Below are 19,020 nucleotides of genomic sequence, written 5' to 3'. Positions count from 1 at the left end.
CCCCTTTTACAATCACCAAACCTGCAGGCCTCATAGGCTGCTCTGCTCCATCACCAAAACCACCCTCAGCACAGATTGTCCTGATGACGTCCTCCCCCAGAGCCCTGCACTCTGTGTCCCTTGAGAAAGCCAAAATTAAACACTGTGTGACCTTTATTTCTCCTATTTTTCACTTTTGCCTGAGCTTTTAGAGCTGTCCCAAACCCTCTTTTCTGGAAGAAAGGCTTTTGAGTTAATCCTAATGATCCAAGAAACAAACAATGCCTGATTTCTTTTTGTCCCCCTTCCTCCTCTTTTCCCACATGCCTCGATTCACTTTCAGACAGCACACACCTGATTTCAAGCATTGAATTTTTTTTTCCTTTTCAGTTTTGAAACTTTTTCCCTAAAGTGAAACAAAATCCTCACCCTGCTCATTTTTCTGCTGGTTCATTCTGCTGGTTCTGCTTTGGAAGAAAAGCACTCAGGAACAAATACATTACAGTTGTTTTATTGGACACGTTCCCAAAAGAGAGAGGAAGGAAAACACAGCATTGGAATGGTTTTGCTACTGTTGAAGTATAAAAAGCTGCAAATTTCTTTGGTATTTTCACCAAAATAAAGGCAGAGTGGAGCACTACAGGGGCAGATCCCATCAGAAAGGGGCACCTTTGGCACCTGCTCCTGATCGCCACATTTTCCACGTGTTGGGCTGAGATTTGAATGAATTTTTTACCCAAATGCATCTCTTTTGGCCCAGAAATGCATACCCCATGGAGCGGATGAGGTCCCCCTGGAGCAGCATGGACATGATGCATAGCCCTCTGTGTGGGTTTTTGCAGGGAACTTTTGTCTCAGCAGACTTTTACCTTGATTGCTGCTGCCGACACCATGGGGGAAGTCAGTGAGGTTTGGGTGTTGGGGTGATTTCAGCACTTTTTAAGCCATTCCCACAAAACCTAGCATGAAGCAAGACAACAACCCAATGCAACTGCAAACACTGATCTACTGAAAACCTCTGTGCTCTGGTTATTTTTTAAAACAATCCCAAAAATCTGGTAATTTAGGGAACAAGGCCTTTCCCACCTGCTTGGGATCCATCAGAGGCGACCAAATGCATCTGCAAGGTTACATGCAAGGTGCTGCTATGAGGCAAACATTCATTTGGGAAGAGAAAGGACAGAGGTGAGAGTGGTTCATGGTTCTGTGGACATCTCAGGGAGCTTTCCAGATGCTGTGTGGTTGCTCAGCACATCTGGAAGCAATGCACTTTTCGAAGCTCAGCCACAGGTGGGGAAAAGAGGGATATTTTCCATCAAACTCACTGACTGAGAAGTGTCTCCTCATGGTTCTGTGTTGCCATTGGAAGCAGTGTCTTAAGAGGAGCACTGAGCTTGCAAACCACTACCTGGGATCTTTCAGGAGCCTCCCATAGTGTTTCTACATAGCAGAAAAAGCCCCCACAGATGTATGGAGAAGTGTGAAGATGAGTTACTTGACTTGAAGGGATGAGTTTGATTTGTCCCAGCAGCGAGGGAGAAGCAGCCTGGATGGAAGCCATGTTCCCAGCCCGTCCCTGGGCTTCTGCAGGCCAGAACAGTGAATGCAAAACCCAGTTATTGCGTCTGAGCTGCTATTTGATCTGTGCTGCTGAGGGCCATCAGCTAGCCGCAATTACAGGCTGCTCACCCTCATTAAAAAAAAAATAATAATAAAAAAATTCCCCATTCCAAAAATCTTGTAGACCTGTGTTTTCCTTTGAAACCTGTTCTGGTGCTTCGAGTTAGCTCGTGCTCACTGCTTTCCTGAGGTGGAACCCAAATGCTTAAGAACTACAGCAGAGAGGTGGTGGGTGCGGGAGCGGTACAGAGCAGTGCAGCAGCTTTGGGGGAAAGGGTCTGGCAGCATCATTTTACTCGGGTTGCGAGGCATTCTTCAGGCTTTGGCTCTTTATGCTCTTTTTGCTGGAGGAGGTTTTGGAGACGATTTTCACACCTGGATTGGTGCCTTTTGCGCTCCCAGAGCTGAAATTCCCTCCTGCAGAACTCAGCCCACTTCCGCTGCTGCCTCCTCCAAACCCGAGCCCGCTGCCACCTCCATACCCACCTCCGAGACCACCCCCACCTCCAAGTCCAAGTCCTCCTCCACTTCCAAAGCTGTAGCCTCCACCACCTCCTCCAAGACTGTATCCACTTCCACCACCTCCTCCAAGACCGTATCCGCTTCCACCACCTCCTCCAAGACCGTATCCGCTTCCACCACCTCCTCCAAGACCGTATCCACTTCCACCACCTCCTCCAAGACCAAATCCACTTCCACCGCCGCCTCCACTTAGGCTCAGTCCACCAAATCCTCCTCCTCCACCAGCTGTGCCAGAGCTGGAGCTGATCACCGCTGCAAGGAAAAAACAGCCAGAATGTTGGACATCTATTCTGGTGGTCAGCCAGTTCCAGAAAGCACCACCATCAAGGCCCATAGGGCCTGAACCCAACTTCTGTCCCCAAGTCACTAGGGGTTCTGGTAGGTTCTGAATGTCTTATATGGAGTAGTTGGGTAAAATCTCTCTTTTCCCAAAGCTTTACTTTCAATGGGCCCCTGGAAGATGTGCTCTGTGGTACTTACAGTAGCCGATGGGGTTGAGTCCTTCTCCGCTCAGCCTGTTGGAGGGCAAATAAAGGGGATATTAGAGCAAAATGCAGATGCAGGCAAGGGGACCAACGTGCTCAGAGTGGAAAAGTGACATTTGCTATTTATTTCTGCAGGAATTCTGCTCCCACCTGCTCTCCTCGCCTTCCAGCAGTTTTCTGTAGGTCGCAATCTCGATGTCCAGGGCTAGCTTGACATTCATCAGCTCCTGGTACTCACGCAGCTGCCGGGCCATATCGGCTTTGGCTTTCTGCAGGGCATCCTCCAGCTCCATCATCTTTGCCTTTGCATCCTTGAGAGCCAGCTCCCCACGCTCCTCAGAGTCTCCGATGGCCGTTTGCAGGGTGGCACACTGCAAGAGGACAACAGGGAATCCTGACTGCTGCTTTTCTCTTTGGGTAAGAGTCAGACAACACAATTCCTGGAGAAGCTGTGGTTGTTCCTGTGGTGCTTAAGACCATATATGGGTCCCTGGGCCACTGATGGAGGGAGCAGTGGCACCAGTCCATGGCTGGGGGTGGGACTGGAGATTTTGAGGTCCCTTCCAACCCAACCATTCTACTGGTCTGTGATCTTTAAGGTCCCTTCCAACCCAAAACATTCTGTGATTCTATGATTCAGTGAAGGAAGAAAACCATTCTGGCTGGGATCTTTATGAACAATGGTTATGACTGAGGTCATTCAGCCATATCTGACAGTCCTGGAGTTGCAAAGCCAGTCTGGTTTGATGCATGACACAGTGATACCCCTTCCAGGTACATTGCGCTCTGTGGCTGCTGTCTCTGTTCAGCAAATGGTAGCAGAGAGCAGAGCTGTAATGCCTAGGGACCCCAGAATGGGGCTCTTTTGCCGTACCTACCTGGTTCCTTGTGTTCTCTATCTCTGCTCGGATCCTCTGGATGAGCCGGTTGAGCTCAGAGATCTCCCCCTTTGTGTTGCGGAGGTCATCCCCATGCTTCCCAGCGGTGGCCTGCAGTTCTTCATACTTGGGTTCAGAAGGAAGAGGAAACATTCAGAGATGTCTAGGTGGCTTAGACAACCTGGGACAGCAGTATTTTTTCCCACAAATACACCTACAAGAGTGCTCACCTTGGTTTGGTACCAAGCCTCCGCCTCAGCCCGGCTGCGGTTGGCAATGTCCTCATACTGTGCTTTGACTTCAGCTATGATGCTGCTGAGATCCAGGTCCCGGTTGTTGTCCATGGACAGGATGACGGCAGTGTCGGATGCTTGTGCGCTGAGCTGAGCCAGCTCCTGTGGGGAAGCACGTGGGAACCCAGCTGACTTACCTCCAAAGTGCCATCAGTAGTGGCAGTCACTGCCTGGGGGTGATGGCAGGACAGAGTCAGGGGAGGAGGGTGTCTGTACCGCCTCGTAGAGGGCTCGGAGGAAGTTGAGCTCATCAGTCAGAGCATCCACCTTGGCCTCCAGCTCCACCTTATTCATGTAAGCAGCATCCACATCCTGGAAAAGAACAGCCGTGGGGACATCTGCAGCACTTGTTATCTCTTCTTTGGCTCTGCCAAGATTTTGTCAGTCTCAGGGACAGGCTGCTGCAGTGGTAATGCATGACTGGAGAAGCTGTGCTTGGCACATGCTCCTGGAAGGCCACCATGAGAACATCTCTTGACCAAGAGAAGTGCTGGGTGTAACCTTGCTAGAGGATAAGGACAGCATGCAGTCCATCTGGCCTTGGGACATGCATTTCCCAGCATTGCTCAGCGTCTTTATATCTACGTGGTCTATTCTGCTCAAGCAAGCATGAATGCATAGTTTGGTGTCAAGAGTTGACTTTCATCCTTCTTCAACTCCCTTCCTTCCTTTCTCCTAAAACCATAACACCACTTTAAAGGACGAGGATGCATCCCTATGAGATCTCCCATCTGTTAGCACACTTGTTGAGCATGGCTCAGCATCCACACAACTCATCTCACCCACCTTCTTCAGCACCACAAATTCATTCTCTGCTGCTGTGCGTCGGTTGATTTCCTCTTCATACCTACAGGGATAAAGTAAAGGGAAAGCTGTGCCGGGTCACACCTTGGTAAGCACAGCAGCTGTACAGGTGGGACTGCAAGATAATTTGGGTTGAGTGTGACATTTTACATAAAGCAGGTTTAGATGATTTTCCTTTGCAAGTTTCATCACACGTTGCCATGTCCTGGCTGAACCTGCATTTTCTGCTTGGAGAAATGTTGCTGGAGCATTCTTCTGCCATACCAGGTGGCAGGGGCTTTGCAGGCAGAGGCACTGTGTGAGAGCCATGCTTTACAGAGAGGTTCATCCGGTCTCATGTTATGGACTAAAGCACTTTTTTCCCCTTTCTCATAGAAAGTTTGATGAATATCTCAGGCTAGATGTTTGTCCTTGAGAAAACTAGTTCTAAGTGAGACTAATCCTACTGCCTAATGCTAAGCTGAACCATTTGCATCACATTTCACCCCAGGCTGCTGGATGTGCCACCAAACAGGCACTCACTTGTTCTTGAAATCCTCAACAAGGTCTTGCATGCTCTTCAGCTCCCCGTCCATGCGTCCTCTCTCGCTCAGCAGGTTGGCCAGCTGCCGCTTCAGGTTATTGATGTAAGCCTCAAAGAGTGGGTCCAGGTTGTTCTTGCCTGTGCTGTTTTTCTGACCCTGGTCCTGCAGGAGGGTCCATTTGGTCTCGAGCACTTTGTTCTGCTGCTCCAGGAAGCGAACCTGGGCATTGGGAAGCAGAAGGGGTTAGCAGAAGATAAACGCTGATGGCCAAGAGTCAGTAACTGAGACTGATGCACAGCACAGATACAGTAAATCCCAAACCAGGAGCATTAAGTCCAGTTGTCAGTATCACCTGGACTATCTAGGGCTATGTTAGCCTATCCAGCAGCTAAGCAAATTTTCCATTAGTGGACAGTTCTAATGAGAGATAATGTAATTCAGCAAGCTGGTGAGCAATCGTCACAAAATGTGGGCTCAGCTCCTTCACTACTTGCTTTCTTTAAAATCATTTTTTCCTTCTTTGTAGGTGATATTTATCTTCCTTCATTAAGGCTAAGATCTGAGCACTACAGGTTACAAGACAGGTGAAAGGCAGTTAAGTTGCCTTGTCTCTTGCTCATTTATACTATATATAAGGTATTTATCCAAGGAAAAGCTGAGAAAGGACTATATAAAGTCTATACAAAAAGGGCTTTAGCTTGCAGGCAATAAAACTGGACATAAGGACCAACACTTCTGCTATGATACCCCACAGAGACAGTTTGTTTAAGCAACTGGCTTACTAACATTTGAACTAGCATGTCTTATTTTCAAGGAACAAAACCTGAATCTAAGCCTCTAGTTTTCAATATCTCATTTTCTGCCTTGTAGCTGTTGAGAAGTATATTAGTTTTTGACATATATTTAGGAAACATACAGGAGACTGAAGATTCCTGAAGCCGTATTTTTGTAGATATAGCTCTGTCTTGCTCCCTCTCACAGTTCCACAGCACTTGATGACATCTCACCTTGTCAATGAAGGAAGCAAACTTGTTGTTGAGGGTCTTGATCTGCTCCTTCTCCTCCTTGCGCACCTGCTGGATGTTGGGGTCGATCTCCAGATTAAGGGGTGCCAGCAGGCTCTGGTTGACTGTCACTTCTTGGATGGTGCCCATGCCAGGAGGGCCACCAAATCCCACGGGACCCCTGCCACCACCCAACCCTCCAAATCCCCCCATGCCTCCTGGTCCACCAAAGCCAAGCCCACCAGGACCTCCACTAAAGCCATAGCCACCACCGCCACCTCCACCACCACCAAGACCAAGTCCAAGGCCACTGCCACCTCCACCACCACCAAGACCAAGTCCAAGGCCACCGCCACCTCCGCCACCACCAAGACCAAGTCCAAGGCCACCACCCCCTCCACCACCACCAAGACCAAAACCACCACCACTGCCACCTCCCAAGCCAGATCCACCACCCCCAAAAGCACTCCGGAAGCTGCTTCCAACACCAAAGGAAATCCTCTTGGAACCACCGAGGCTGTAGAGGCTCCTGCTGCCAAAACCTCCACCACCACTGCCACCTCCTCCTCCTCCTCCTCCTCCAAGGAGCCTTCCAAAGCCACCACCACCTCCTCCAGATCGTGCCACTGACACCGAGCTAAAGCCAGCCCTGCTGCCCCCAGGAATGATGGCTGAAGCAGCGCTGTACGACCGCCCTCCACCCCCAGCTCTGGTGCTGTACGTCTGCCGGCTCATGGCAGCAGGAGGTCACAAGAAGGAGCAGCAATCTGGGAGCGGGCAGCTCTGTGCGAGGAGCAAGCACAGGAAGGCCCTTTTTATCCCCCTGAGGATCTGGGCTTGGTTGCATGGAAGTCCAGAGATCAACTCAGAGCCTTCATGGTTTTGACGTGCCAGGCAGCCAGCTGTCTGATTGAAACTTGTTAAACTGATTGCAGCCAAACACACCTCTTGGAGACAGCGTGAAGCTGCTCAGCTAGAAGCGTTACCTAACTGATTTCTGGCAAGAATCACTCAACCTTTGTGCAAAGCATGCTTGCACAGATGCCTTGTTTTATTTCATCCCTACGAAGCAAAAGAAAATAAACAAAAAAAGATGAAGAAGAGAAATATCTACCCAGATACCCCTGCCTTATTTAAGTGCAGTAGATCATCAAAGAGCTTAGTGGAGATTCCTCCAAAGTAACTCAAGTGAAAGGCAGTGAAATTAAAATGAGTAAAGCTGAAGGGAAATATTGCATGGGACTTTGCTGCATGAAGGCCCACTGAAAGAGTGATGTTCATGAGGGCTGACACCTCCTCAGGACTCTCTCCTGTCATTTTTGTTCACACTCATCAGGCAGAGACCCAATCTGAGCTGATTCAGACCCAAGCACAGTGAGATCCAATCCATCATTTGCCTCTGAGTTGCTGCATTTCGGTGTCATCTCACATTTTGGCCATTTAATGTCAGGTATTTCATCTGTGGCAGATTTTCTGGGATGCATTTCTGGAGATACCAGTAAATCCATCAGACAGCTCCATCCACCCAGAGGTGTTCATTGCACTGCTCCCAGCCTACAGGTGATGTTGTTGTGATGCATTTCCACCTCAACCTAAAAACATGTCAACGAAAGAGGCAAATTTTCCGAAACAATGTTTTGCCCAAATTTGTGGAACTGCGTGATTTGCATGCTTAGCACTCGGAGCAATCAGTCTTGAGTTTCTAGCTCTCTTACAGCTGCAATTGCTTTGAAAGATCTTTGAACCTTTCGAAATGTTGCCAAAAGCAAAGATTTAACCGGCATGAAAAAAATCCTCCCACAACTTCTGGTTATTTTACTTTCTGAAGTCCTTGGGAAAAAGAGCAAAGCCGGTGGGGTGTGGTGGCACTTTCTGGCCTCTCAGTTTTTAGGGAACTGCAATGTTTACAATATTTTGTTCTTCATATTTAAGTTTTCAGCTCGTTGTTCTGGTGGATATCCCATGCTGTGTGCATGACTGGCGCTTAAACATCTGCCTCTGCATTTGCAGGACAGGATTCCACATGCCCTCTGCAATATGCTCATGTGCCCCAGCACTGAAGAGCTGTTAAGCATGAGCTAAGGTCTCACTGGAAGAGAAATTAAGCAGGTGCTTGGTGTTCTTCTGCGTACACGAGACCACATCTGCAATTATCCCTGGATAAATGCTGCCAGTTTGGCTCGGACCAAGGGAGTTGGTTGCTCACGCTGAATTTCCCATTGAAATTGCTGGGCTGGAGTGCATTGGGTTGCTCATTGAGCTGAAGCTACCTGAGATACTACTGAAATCCACAAACACCCATTGCCTTCATTATTTGCATAAAATTCAAAGCCTTGGTGTGATGGGAAAATTAGATTGTCTTCATACTGGCTTGACCCCAGTGAAGGCTGATTGTCCTGAAGCTGACAAACGGGTTCGGATCAGACATTATAGCTGAATGAATATAATGGCATTAAGGGTGCGGCTGACAGAAGAAAGAGGGAATTGTCAGCTGGGGCTCCCACACTCTTCTCCCTTCAGCCCACTGTCTTCAAGGCATGCGAGCGATGCAAGGGCTGGAGGAAAGGCCCCATTTCTTGTCGGTCGTGGGCTCCACACCCAGATGTGGCTTTTCACATCTGTCCCTTCAGATCAGCTCCAACAAAGGTTCACATCTAGAGTGATGTCCAGCAAGATTTAGCCCCAAAATAGCCCCAAAAATCCTACGCCTGGACTCCTGACCTTTATTTCTCCTTCAGGAAAGCAGCAAGAGTCATGGGTTTTGCAGTAGATGGAGTTGAGAAGGGCAGGGCAGATGAAAGGTTTTTACCCAGAAACGTGAGAGATGCCAGGCTGCTTTGGTACCGTGGGGAGCAACTGGTTGCTGCTGTGCAGTTTTTCTTTGCAGGGAAATGATCAACATAAATTATGAGCTGCTGGGGCACCGGCAGCTTGTTTGGATGTTTTACATACAAATGAGATGGAGTCCGAGTTGTGAACACTGAGTCAGAAAAGCCATAGATAACCATTTGGGAAGATACTGCCTTTAGCTGGGTGGGTTTTGCCTTTTCTGCAAGGGTTGATCATTTTGGATTCCACCACTCCACAGCCCAGATTGCTGCTAAGTCGTGCTGTTCACTAAAAATTAATCAGCCATCAGTTCCAAGGTGAGCACATCCCATAGTACCTCCTTACTTCCCAGCAGAAAATCTCTGCAAGTCACAACGAGCCCAAATGCAGCATGAGGGCAGCAGAGGTGATTGCCCCTGTTGGAAACTATGGGCAGACCAAGCCTGGATGGTTTTGTTTCCCCATCTGTGGCGCGAGATGCAGGAAGGATGGGGCAGACATGCCATGAGTCAGCAGTGAAGCCAAGGAAGTGGAGTGGGAAATAAATTGCAATACTCACTCCTCTTCAGTTTGCATTACAGAGGTAAATTAACCTGCCTGCACCCTGAGATGCTTCCAAATGGGTTTCTCCAAAAGGAAACTCATAGCAGAGATGTCCTGGGGGGGGAACGGGAGGGAGGGAGTGTGGGAGCCATGGTGATGACTGATTTGTCCACATCCAGGTGTGCATGCAGCTGTGCCAAGCACACACACAGCAAACTATTCCAGCTGTGCTGTGAGATTTTCCAGGGGGCACCATGCGTTTGGGAATGGGGAGATGGGAAGAAACAATGTTTCCTCCGCACCTTTGGGAGATGGGAAGGAACAATGCCCCTCTGTGCGCCCATGGGAGATAGCAAGAAGCAATGCTCCTCTATTAACTGATGGGAAGATGGGAAGGAGCAATGCAATCCCTCTGCACCCGTGGGGATGGAGGCTTTCCTGGCATCCAGCTGTGCATCCAGCTGTGCTGTGGGGACCTTCCAGGGGTGCAGTGCCTTGGGAACAGGAGCCCAGCACAGAGCAAAGGGACAGGGAGCCTGACCTCACCCAAACTCAAGTGCCTAAAAGGGCACTGAGGGCTCATCCCTCCCTGTGCATCCTGCAGACCCTGGTGCAGACTGTGTGCTTTAAAGGCGTGGTGCTTGAGGACACCACTGTGCTATGTTTTGCAAAGACAGACATCTGTTTCATTTAGAAATTAACTTGCTCTTGCGAGAGGGTTTCAGGGGTGGGGTGTGGGATTCTTTCTTTTTTTTTTTTGCTGATTGCTTTAAACAAGGGCCTGCCTGCTTTGCGTTCTGCCTGCAGCGTGTGAGATCCCAATGTCCTGAGTGATGCTGTGTATTCACTCACCTCTGATGGAACAGAGCTATGCAAAAGTGCATGGGGAAGGAGAGCAGACAGCCTAAGGACTTAGTTAAAACTTTGCAAACTACAAACTCCACCCATTTGGAGGTTCATGTCTGAGAAGACATCGCTGCTTTGGTAATGTTGGGAGGGAAATGAAACCTGTGGAGCGCGGCTTGAATAATGCATGTAGTTTATTGAAGGTACAGCTGAAAGTCTGGAGTAAGCGAAGGGTAATCAACTGTTCACTTACACATTAAAAGCGTTAAATCCGTTTATCTGGTACACACACAGGAAAAACAATGCATGCATTTAACTACAGAAATATAAGGTGCTCGTCGGCGTGTAATTAAAATCTGCTCTGCCAAACCTGGTGTAGCAACTTGGGCCCATTTACATAACCATTACCAGCCTTCTCGTAAACAGGAAAAATTGGATTTTCAGGTGTCATTAAAGGAGCTAAATAATAGATGCAGCTTCATCTGGGGCAGTGTAAGATGTGGCTGCTCTTTCTGATGAGCAAATTTTTTGTTCTTTTGCAATTGCTGTGTGAGGGACAAGAAATCCCTCGGAAAAGGGGCTGAGCAGAAAGAGCCATGAAGGCAGCAGACTGAAATGCAAATCTCGCCTGCCTGAGACCTGGGGGTCCGCTGACCCCCAGAGCACCACGTGAGAGAAGGTGAGTGGTGACCATTCAAAAAACCACCATGTTTTTGTCAGAGCTGCCGACCTTACTGCGTGTGCAATGCATGCTTGTGTGATTCAGCTGTTAGAAGGAAGGGGAATACTGTTTTACTGCAGAAATGCTGATTCTTTCTCAATACAACGCGGTGCTGCCCACCTACCGGCTTGTTCTGACCACGCGCACGGCCGTGCTGTACCGGCTGCCCCCTCCACACACCCCCGCCCCTGGGATGATAACAGCCCCGGGGCTGCACTGCTCCACTCCAGCACACACCAGGTTGCCCACACCGGCTGCACACTGCAGCCCATCAGCACCGGGCAGCACCTCGCGCCCCACGCAGCTGGCTGCACTCCGGGCTCCAAAGCCACCCCCCACCCTGGGGACGCAGTCCACGCTGCGAGCACTGAATCCAGCACCGCTGACCCCAAAGGATGAGACCACCCCACCCAGCCCCGAGCTGGCTCCAGTCTTCACAGAGCATTTGCCACCGATTCCTGATAGGGATCGGCACTCACCGACCGTGCCGCCGCCGCTGACCACGGCTGCAGGAAAAGAAGGGTCTGGTCACTGCTGAGCAGCACCCAGGTAGGTTGTGTGAGGTGTAAAAGGGAAGGAAAGGGCTTTATGGGCTTATTAAGGGGGGTGCTTGGTGGGCTTACCTACGCTCACAGGGTTGCCAGTGCATATCCTGTAAAAAAAAGTAACGTCTCAGAGATGTGCTTAAGGGAATGCTCCCCAGACATGCACGCACATGGAGATGCTGCCCAGTCTTAGAAATCCTGGAGGTCCTTCAGCTCATCTGTGTGCCTGGGGGAGGTCTGTATTGGCCACTGAACTGCTGCAGGTTGGACCCGAAACCCCACAGGTGGCCAAATGTCACATCCCTGTCTGTCTGTCCTGCAGCACTGCGATGCAGCTGCATTGAGTGGGTGAGAGGGGGATGGGAGCAATGCTCCTCTCTACACCCATGGGGGGATGGGAAGGAGCAGTGCCCATCTTTGGACCCATGGGGAGATGGGAAGGAGCTGTGCTCCTCTTTGTACCCACAGGGAGATGGGAAAGAGCTTTTCTCCTCTTACATCCATGGGGAGATGAGAAGGAGCAATGCTTCTCTTTGTACCCACAGGGAGATGGGAAGGAACTGTGATCCTCTTTGCACTCATGGGGAACCACAGCCACCCAACATTCCCCACTCCCTCTCCTGTTGGGTTTTGCTGCAAGCTGCAACTGGGCATTTTCCCACCTGCTCTCTTCTCCTTCCAGCAGAGTCCTGTAGGTCGCAATCTCGATGTCCAGGGCCAGCTTGACGTTCAGCAGCTCCTGGTAGTCCCTCAGCAGACATGCCATCTTGTCCTTGGCCTGCTGCAGAGCTGTCTGCAGGTCCACCAGCTTCTGCCGTGCATCTTTGAGGGCGCAGTCACCGCGCTGCTCGGCGTCACAGATGGCTGTCTGCAGAGCTGCGATCTGTGAATGGCAACAAGTGGCTGAGATAGCAACACGGAGTTTGGCAGGGCTGCAAGTTTCCCCCCTTGTTTCTCAGCTAGAAACTTCTGGAGAAACCTAGATTTTGATCAGGCACCTGCAGTGGCCATGCATTGGGGGATGAAGGGAAGGGATGTGCTGACTGCGCTGTAGCAAACATGCAGCCACCATTATTTCTGCTAGAGACAAACCAACTCTGATGACACACCCAGGCTGGAGTTGGGGCTGGGGGTTCCTTTGCACACTGCCTCCCGTGCAGTGCTCAGCTCTTCACCTACCTGTTTCTTCACATTATCTGATTCACACTGCAACTTCTGGATCATCCGGTTCAGTTCAGCTATCTCACTCTGGTTGTTCCGTAGGTCATCACAGAACTTGCCCCGGCTGCTGTGGAGCTCTTCCAGCTGTGCATGGGAAGGGGACAACATTACACTGGGAATCACTCCTTGCAGGGAAGGGGACAACGCTCTGGAGCTGCAGCAATGCTCAAGGTAGCACTGAGATGGGACCTTATGTGGGCCCTGAGCACTTTGGGAAGGGGGTGGTGCTCCTGATGGGTGTGCAAGAAGAGATCATGATGTTATGTTTTTATGGGAAATTCTTCAGATGCAATAGTTACGGTGTTGTGTTGATTGGGTTTCTTTTTGGCACAGTTTTCTTTATCAAACTACAGTGCCTGAACACCAAGGAATGGGTTTGGGCTGTGTCACGAAGGACAGAAGTGCTCCTCAGTGTTTTGTTGGTGGAGGGTTTCATTGCTACTTGTGCAGTACTCACTCTGGTCTGGTAGAAAGCCTCCACTTCAGCCTTGCTCTTCTGGGCAATCTCCTCATAGCAGCACTCCACGCTTTTGATGATGCCCTCCATGTCCAGGTCACGGCTGTTGTCCATTTGCACGACGACCGAAGTGTCACACAGCTGGCAGTCCATCTGTGCTCTCTCCTGCAAGATCCATCACAGGTCATTCCCCTTTCCATGCCAGTCCCACGGCTGCACCTCAGCTAAAGGGTCTGGAGGGAAAAAGGAGCCTTGGGGACAACTAGGGACAGTTGTCCTAGGATGCCCAACTGGGACATGGGATCCTTCAGGCAGCTGACTGGTTCCCAACAGCTAGGACTTGCTGTGGTGGCATGACATGGGATTGGAAGGAGCCTGAAGGAGCAAAGTAATCCGGCTGGAGTGACTCGTGGGGTTGCAGCTCAGCATTGTGACTGTGCCAGCAGATTTTTGGGCTGGGCATCCCTTGGGGTAAGTGCTTTGGGCCCAATGCCTGCAGGCTGCTGGGAAGTGTTGGTTAGAAAAGGGGGAGAGCAAGCATCAAGCATCCCCTGTGTTTTTTGGTAGGAACTTGCTACATTTTAGGTGAAAGCATTATTTTCATTATGACTAAAAGATGTCAACATATGAAGCTAGAAAAGTAAAATGCTAAAAATAATCTCTGTTTTCAAGATCAAGGTTTTTCAGTGGCTCCCAGTCATGGATTGGATGCAAATTTGAGGGGCTTTTTTCATGCAAAAGATCCCTCCCTTTGCAGCCAGCTGAGTGGCAGACAACCAAAGCATCTAAGTGTCAGTACCAGATACATATATAGAGATAGGGATTTTTTTGGCTGTGGTTGTAGGATTTTAGGAGAAGACACCTTTCCCTGTGTTGGTTTTGCTCTCAGAGCGTGGGGCAGTGGGTGAGCAGCTCTTACCTCAGCATAGATGCACTTGAGGAATTCCAGCTGCTGCCGCAGGAGGCCCACCCGCACCTCCAGCTCTTCCTTGGTCAGGTAGAGGCAGTCCACATCCTGAAGAGAAAACGTGTTGGGTGAAAAGAGAGAAAAGAACCAAGGGCTGTGCCCAAGCTCATTTTCTGTTAGCTTTGCAGGACTCTCGCTGTGGCCAACCCCTGACTCTACCTGGATTTGCATTATCCGTGCTTAAAACCTGAGGTTCTGCACATTCCTTGGGTCACCTCTATGTTGGGCTTCCCCTGCTCAGGCAGTGCTGTGGCTTTGCATTTCTCCCCCAGGTTTTGCTCACCTTCTTCAGCACCACGAACTCATTCTCCGCTGCCGTGCGCTTGTTGATCTCATCTTCATACCTGTGTTGGAAAGCAGAGGGAGGGGGCTGCTGAGTGCTGGGGGTCCTGTCCTCACAGCCCAGCATGGTTAAAGCTGGGACCTCTCCCTTTTTACTTGGCATCTCAATTTTGGTTTTTGCTTTGTTGTTATTTTTCCTCCCTGCTTGGCTGTGTTCAGCACTTCTAAATAGCCCACGCCAGCAGTATCGGTGGCTGGTGTGAGGTGGCAGCAAGACAGGCGAAACTATGAGAAGTGCATAACTGTGCACCGAGCTGAAGGCTGGGTGTGCTCCTCCTAGACCTGTGAGGTTTTTTGGAAGCATCCAGGACTCTTCTCTGAGAGTTTATGGGCAGAATGTGACCAAAATGCTGCAGGGGAGGTCAGGAGCTTGAGCAAGCCATGCAACTCCCATTTGCAATGAGAGCAGAGGCAGTGCGTAATGGCCGAGTAATTGGGGCTGAGAAGAACTTTCACAGGTTGAGTCTGACCTCACTGAGTGAGAGAAAACTTCTGAGAGCTTGGCTGTAAGTTCTTTGGAGAAGACTCTTTCATCCTGACTGTGCATAACCAGCCACCAAGCGTCCTGGTTATGGCTGAGCATAGCACACAGGGAGCAATTAAGGAATATCTGCATCGTAGATCAAAAAGCTGTTCCCACATTGCCTCTGAGAAGAGTGAATGAACCCAGTGGGGATGATGTGGATGAAGGGTTCTGGGGGAAGGGGCAGCACCAGGGGCACAGAGTTTGGTGAAGTAGGAAGATTGATATGGCAAACCGCTGTGTACAGGAGCATCAGGGTGAGGGAAGGAGCTTCCTGTCCCCTCCTATGGGTATATTGCAAGTCTTGGGTGTGAGGCAATGGGACCCCAGCACAGAGACCTGCTCCGTGCCCAAGTTTTTAGACTCATGGACCAATGCATTAGCTTAGTGCTCTGAAAAGCAACCAGCACCCTCCACCTCCCCTTTGCACCCTGCTTACTTGCACTTGTATTCCTGCACCAGGTCCCGTAGGCAACGCTCCTCGTTCTCCAGCCTCTCTCGCTCCCCCAGCACGCACTCCAGCTGCTTCCTCAGATTGCAGATGAAATTCTCGAAGACGGGCTCCAGGTTGCGCCGGGATGCCGGCAGGACATACTGCTGCAGCAGCTCCCACTTGGTGGTCAGCACCTTGTTCTGCTGCTCCAGCAGCCGGACCTGCAAAAGGAAGAGATGAGAAAGTCACCCGGCCTCTCTTATCTTGGACAAAGGCACTTTGGTTCCTCTGCTTGCAGGACGTAAGAACAAAACTAAAAGGCAAGTGGTTAAGGGCTGATTTCTCAACAGCCTGACTGCTTACTGCATCATCTCCCAGCCCAGGGCTGAACAACACCCGTGTGCTTGCTCCATGTGGAACCCAATGATCTGTTTGAGCAAAGCACACTTCTGCTGAGGAAGGATCCCTTCCTGCTCTGACGAGCTGATTCCAGGAACGAGCTCTCCCAGTGATGAAAGCTCCATCCAAGAGCTCATTTGAATACATCTGATTGAAGCTCTAACCACGGGTACTTATCATGCCTTTCACTTCTAGATTAAAGAGCTCTCTAAGTACTTGGGAACCTTTGTGGATCATGAATAAATCATTTTTCAGCGGGAGGAAGTAGGGTGGCTCCTTTACGTGGGTTTGTTTTTCTCAGCTGTGGAACAGCTCACAGGGAAATCTGAGCTTGGATGGAGCAAAGAATCCTCTGTCATTTGAAAAATCATCTTCCATAACACACTCCTAAACAGCAACGAAAGTCCCTTAGGCTTAGCTAAGATAGTAATGATAAATGACATTTGTTTAGGAAATCACCAAATCCTCTCATTGACAGAGTGGACAGAGAAATTAAAGTTGATCTCATTTTAGCTAGACCTGCATCTTTCTTCCTCTGCAGGGTGAAATGAACAAACAGCTTTAAGAATACACATGTCATAGAACTGTAGAATAGTTTGGGTTGGATGGGACCTTAATAATCCAACCTTATCACAGAATCACAGAATCACAGAATCACAGAATCATAGATCCAGAGGATAGTTGGATTGGAAGGGACTAAAGATCATAGAACCATCGGATGGTTGGGTTGGAAGGGTCCTGAAAAGTCACAGAACCATAGGATGGTTGGGTTGGAAGGGTCCCTAAAGACAAAAAATCATAGGATTGTTGTGTTGAAAGGGTCCTGAAAGATCATAAACCACAGTATGGTTGGGTTGGAAGGGTCCTCAAAAACCCCCCATCCCCATCCCTTGCCCTGGGCTGGTCCCACCTCTCCATCAGTTGCCCAGGCCCCATCCACAGTCTTGAACACCTCCAAGGTGTTTCTTTGGTGTTTGTAGAGGTAGGAGAGCAATTGCCAATCACATATGGCATAGAACCATCTAGGCAGGAGAAGACCTCCAAGGTCATCTCAGCATTTCCCTTCTTTGTCCCACAAGCTTTGGCTTGCTGCTGACCCCAGCTGAGCCATTTTGCAGGCTGGTGGCCACCAAGAGGCACAGCAGAAGGGCTGGGATCCAAGCAGTGCCTGCACTGAGAGCCACTGGTGTCACGTTATCTGCGGGGCTCACCTTGTCGATGAAGCAGGCAAACTGGTTGTTGAGGTTCTTGATCTGCTCCTTCTCATGGGTCCGCACCTGGCACTCCTCAGGGTCCACCCCCACACACAGGGGCTTGAGGAGCTCCGGGTGGATGCTGACACCGCGGATCCCTTCTGATCGACCTCCTCCAAGCCCGATGCTGATGCCTCCGCCATAGCCGCCCATCGCCACGCCATCCCCCAGGCCTCTGTAGCTGCCCAGGCCCCCATAGCCTCCGCAGTTACCGAACCCCACCACCATGCCCACACCAAAGCGACCTCCGCCGTAGGCAGTGCCGCATCGTCCCACGCTGCCCGCTCCATACGCCGCGCTACGGCAGCTTCCTCCGAAGGAAATCCTCTGCCCACGGCCCAGGTCGCAGACACTCCGGCTGCTGAAGCCACCCAACCCGCAGCGCCGTGCCGCCGGTTGGCACACCGAGGCTGAGCTGCTGCCTGCCCTGCCCAGACCGCAGACAGCGGAGGCTGAGGAGAAGCCACGTCGGCCCAGCAGCGAGCTGGAGGTGTAGCACTGCCGGCTCATGCTGCGACACACGGGGATGGGAGCAACGGTGGTGGAAGAAAGTGGAGGAGCGAGAGAGGAGCGTGAGGAGATCTCCTGTGGCTGCTCCCAGGTGCAGCCCGGCTCCTTATATACGTTCCAGGAGGTGCCTGAGATGCAAAAATTTAATTTATCCACTGGGTTTGGTCTGCCTGGCAGCAAGGAATGGCTTCCAACATTTCCAACCCACAGCAAACACTTCCATCTCATATGAAATAATGTGGAAATTAAAATAAACTGCTTTGCTTGCAAGCTTCAGTTTCAGGACTTATATTTTACTTAATTAATCTGCTTCCTTATTGTGTAATTATAGTTTAGCAAAATAATTCAAGGGGTTTTTATTCATGGCTTGTTTACGGTTCGGTTTCACCACGGCGTTTAATTACATTCCAGGACCTCCTGCAGAACGCCCCGCCAGGGTCCCTGGGCAGCTCTTGAGCAATGGACAATGGAGCAAGGAGGCGGTTCCATCAGCACACGCATTTCTGCACCTCAGTGCACGGCCATGGCTCTCCAAAATGGATGCTTGCCGCTGTATCAGGTCAAACGTGGATGGAATAAGAGAGAGCACAGGGTTGGTGGTGGAGTCAGTGGAGCGTTGTGTGGTTGTGTTAAGTTTGGTCATGGGGAGATGCTCTGGAGATAGGGTTCATGGGCAAGAAGTCAAAGTGCCCATTGGAAAAGTGTTTTGTGCTGAATGATGTGCTTAGGGAAGGGGCGGCTGCGCTTGGTGTCTGGGTGTGATGAGACCAGAGAATACCTGGAGATGCAACAAAGACATGAAGAGGGATGTTTCAGACAGGTTGAGCGATGTTGGACAGAGTGAACATTTTTCCTCTTATTCCTGCGACATGCCTATTGGACGTTAAATTATTCGAGTGATATCTGTTAATGAGAAAGCACCTTGTCTTCTTAATTAAAATTCTTTAAAAGAGTTTTGAATTTGCTTGGAAACAAATAAAGTGTTCTTTTTTTTTTTTTTTTTTTTTTTTTGCCTTAACAAAGGAGTCTAATCACAGAAGCACAAGTGGTTGCATAGCGTGCCCGAAGAAGGTTTTGCATCTTTGCTAGGGCAAAATTTCCTGGTTCTGGGAGGATTCCTAGACAATGGGATTGTATACTTAAAATGGATTGTCTCAAATGAGAAAATAATGCAAAGGAATTATGGTAATTTAGAATATTTGTGGTGTCTCCCCAGTTAAAAATCTTCCTATTCTTTTTTACAGATCTCAGAGTGGGTTGAAATGAGGCATGAAATATTCCCTGCAATTTTAATCACATTGTAGCTCTGTTGTAGTCACATT

At 49.9% G+C, this 19,020-nt stretch overlaps 2 protein-coding genes across 4 annotated transcripts; both read right to left on the bottom strand.

The window, feature by feature from the left end:
- Window positions 1–1,891: 1,891 nt before the first annotated feature.
- On the bottom strand, window positions 1,892–6,844 carry LOC116235253 (keratin, type II cytoskeletal cochleal-like). Of its 3 annotated transcripts, XM_090128532.1 has the most exons (11): window positions 6,113–6,844; window positions 5,104–5,324; window positions 4,564–4,624; window positions 3,994–4,089; window positions 3,715–3,879; window positions 3,485–3,610; window positions 2,757–2,977; window positions 2,602–2,636; window positions 2,212–2,373; window positions 2,058–2,154; window positions 1,892–2,024 (listed from the first exon to the last, which is right to left on the bottom strand). In XM_090128532.1, exons 1-11 carry the CDS (start codon window positions 6,842–6,844, stop codon window positions 1,892–1,894), a joined length of 2,049 nt encoding a protein of 682 aa, XP_089984658.1. The 3 variants fall into 3 exon arrangements, with proteins under 3 accessions (XP_089984658.1, XP_089984657.1, XP_089984656.1); XM_090128531.1 differs by having other exon boundaries at window positions 1,892–2,373; window positions 6,113–6,387; window positions 6,427–6,844; XM_090128530.1 differs by having other exon boundaries at window positions 1,892–2,373.
- Window positions 6,845–11,168: 4,324 nt separating this feature from the next.
- Window positions 11,169–17,698, bottom strand: LOC116235223 (keratin, type II cytoskeletal 4-like). The gene is made up of 9 exons (XM_031603238.2): window positions 17,147–17,698; window positions 15,543–15,757; window positions 14,522–14,582; window positions 14,191–14,286; window positions 13,272–13,436; window positions 12,773–12,898; window positions 12,256–12,476; window positions 11,672–11,700; window positions 11,169–11,554 (listed from the first exon to the last, which is right to left on the bottom strand). The coding sequence occupies exons 1-9, from the start codon at window positions 17,696–17,698 to the stop codon at window positions 11,169–11,171; spliced, it is 1,851 nt and encodes a 616-aa protein (XP_031459098.2).
- Between the last annotated feature and the right edge of the window lie 1,322 nt (window positions 17,699–19,020).

This window comes from Phasianus colchicus, chromosome 33 (genome assembly GCF_987193195.1).
Source record: "Phasianus colchicus chromosome 33, bPhaCol1.hap1.1, whole genome shotgun sequence".
In the NCBI taxonomy this organism is placed as follows: Eukaryota; Metazoa; Chordata; class Aves; order Galliformes; family Phasianidae; genus Phasianus; species Phasianus colchicus.
This window is presented reverse-complemented; position numbering and strand designations above follow the sequence as displayed.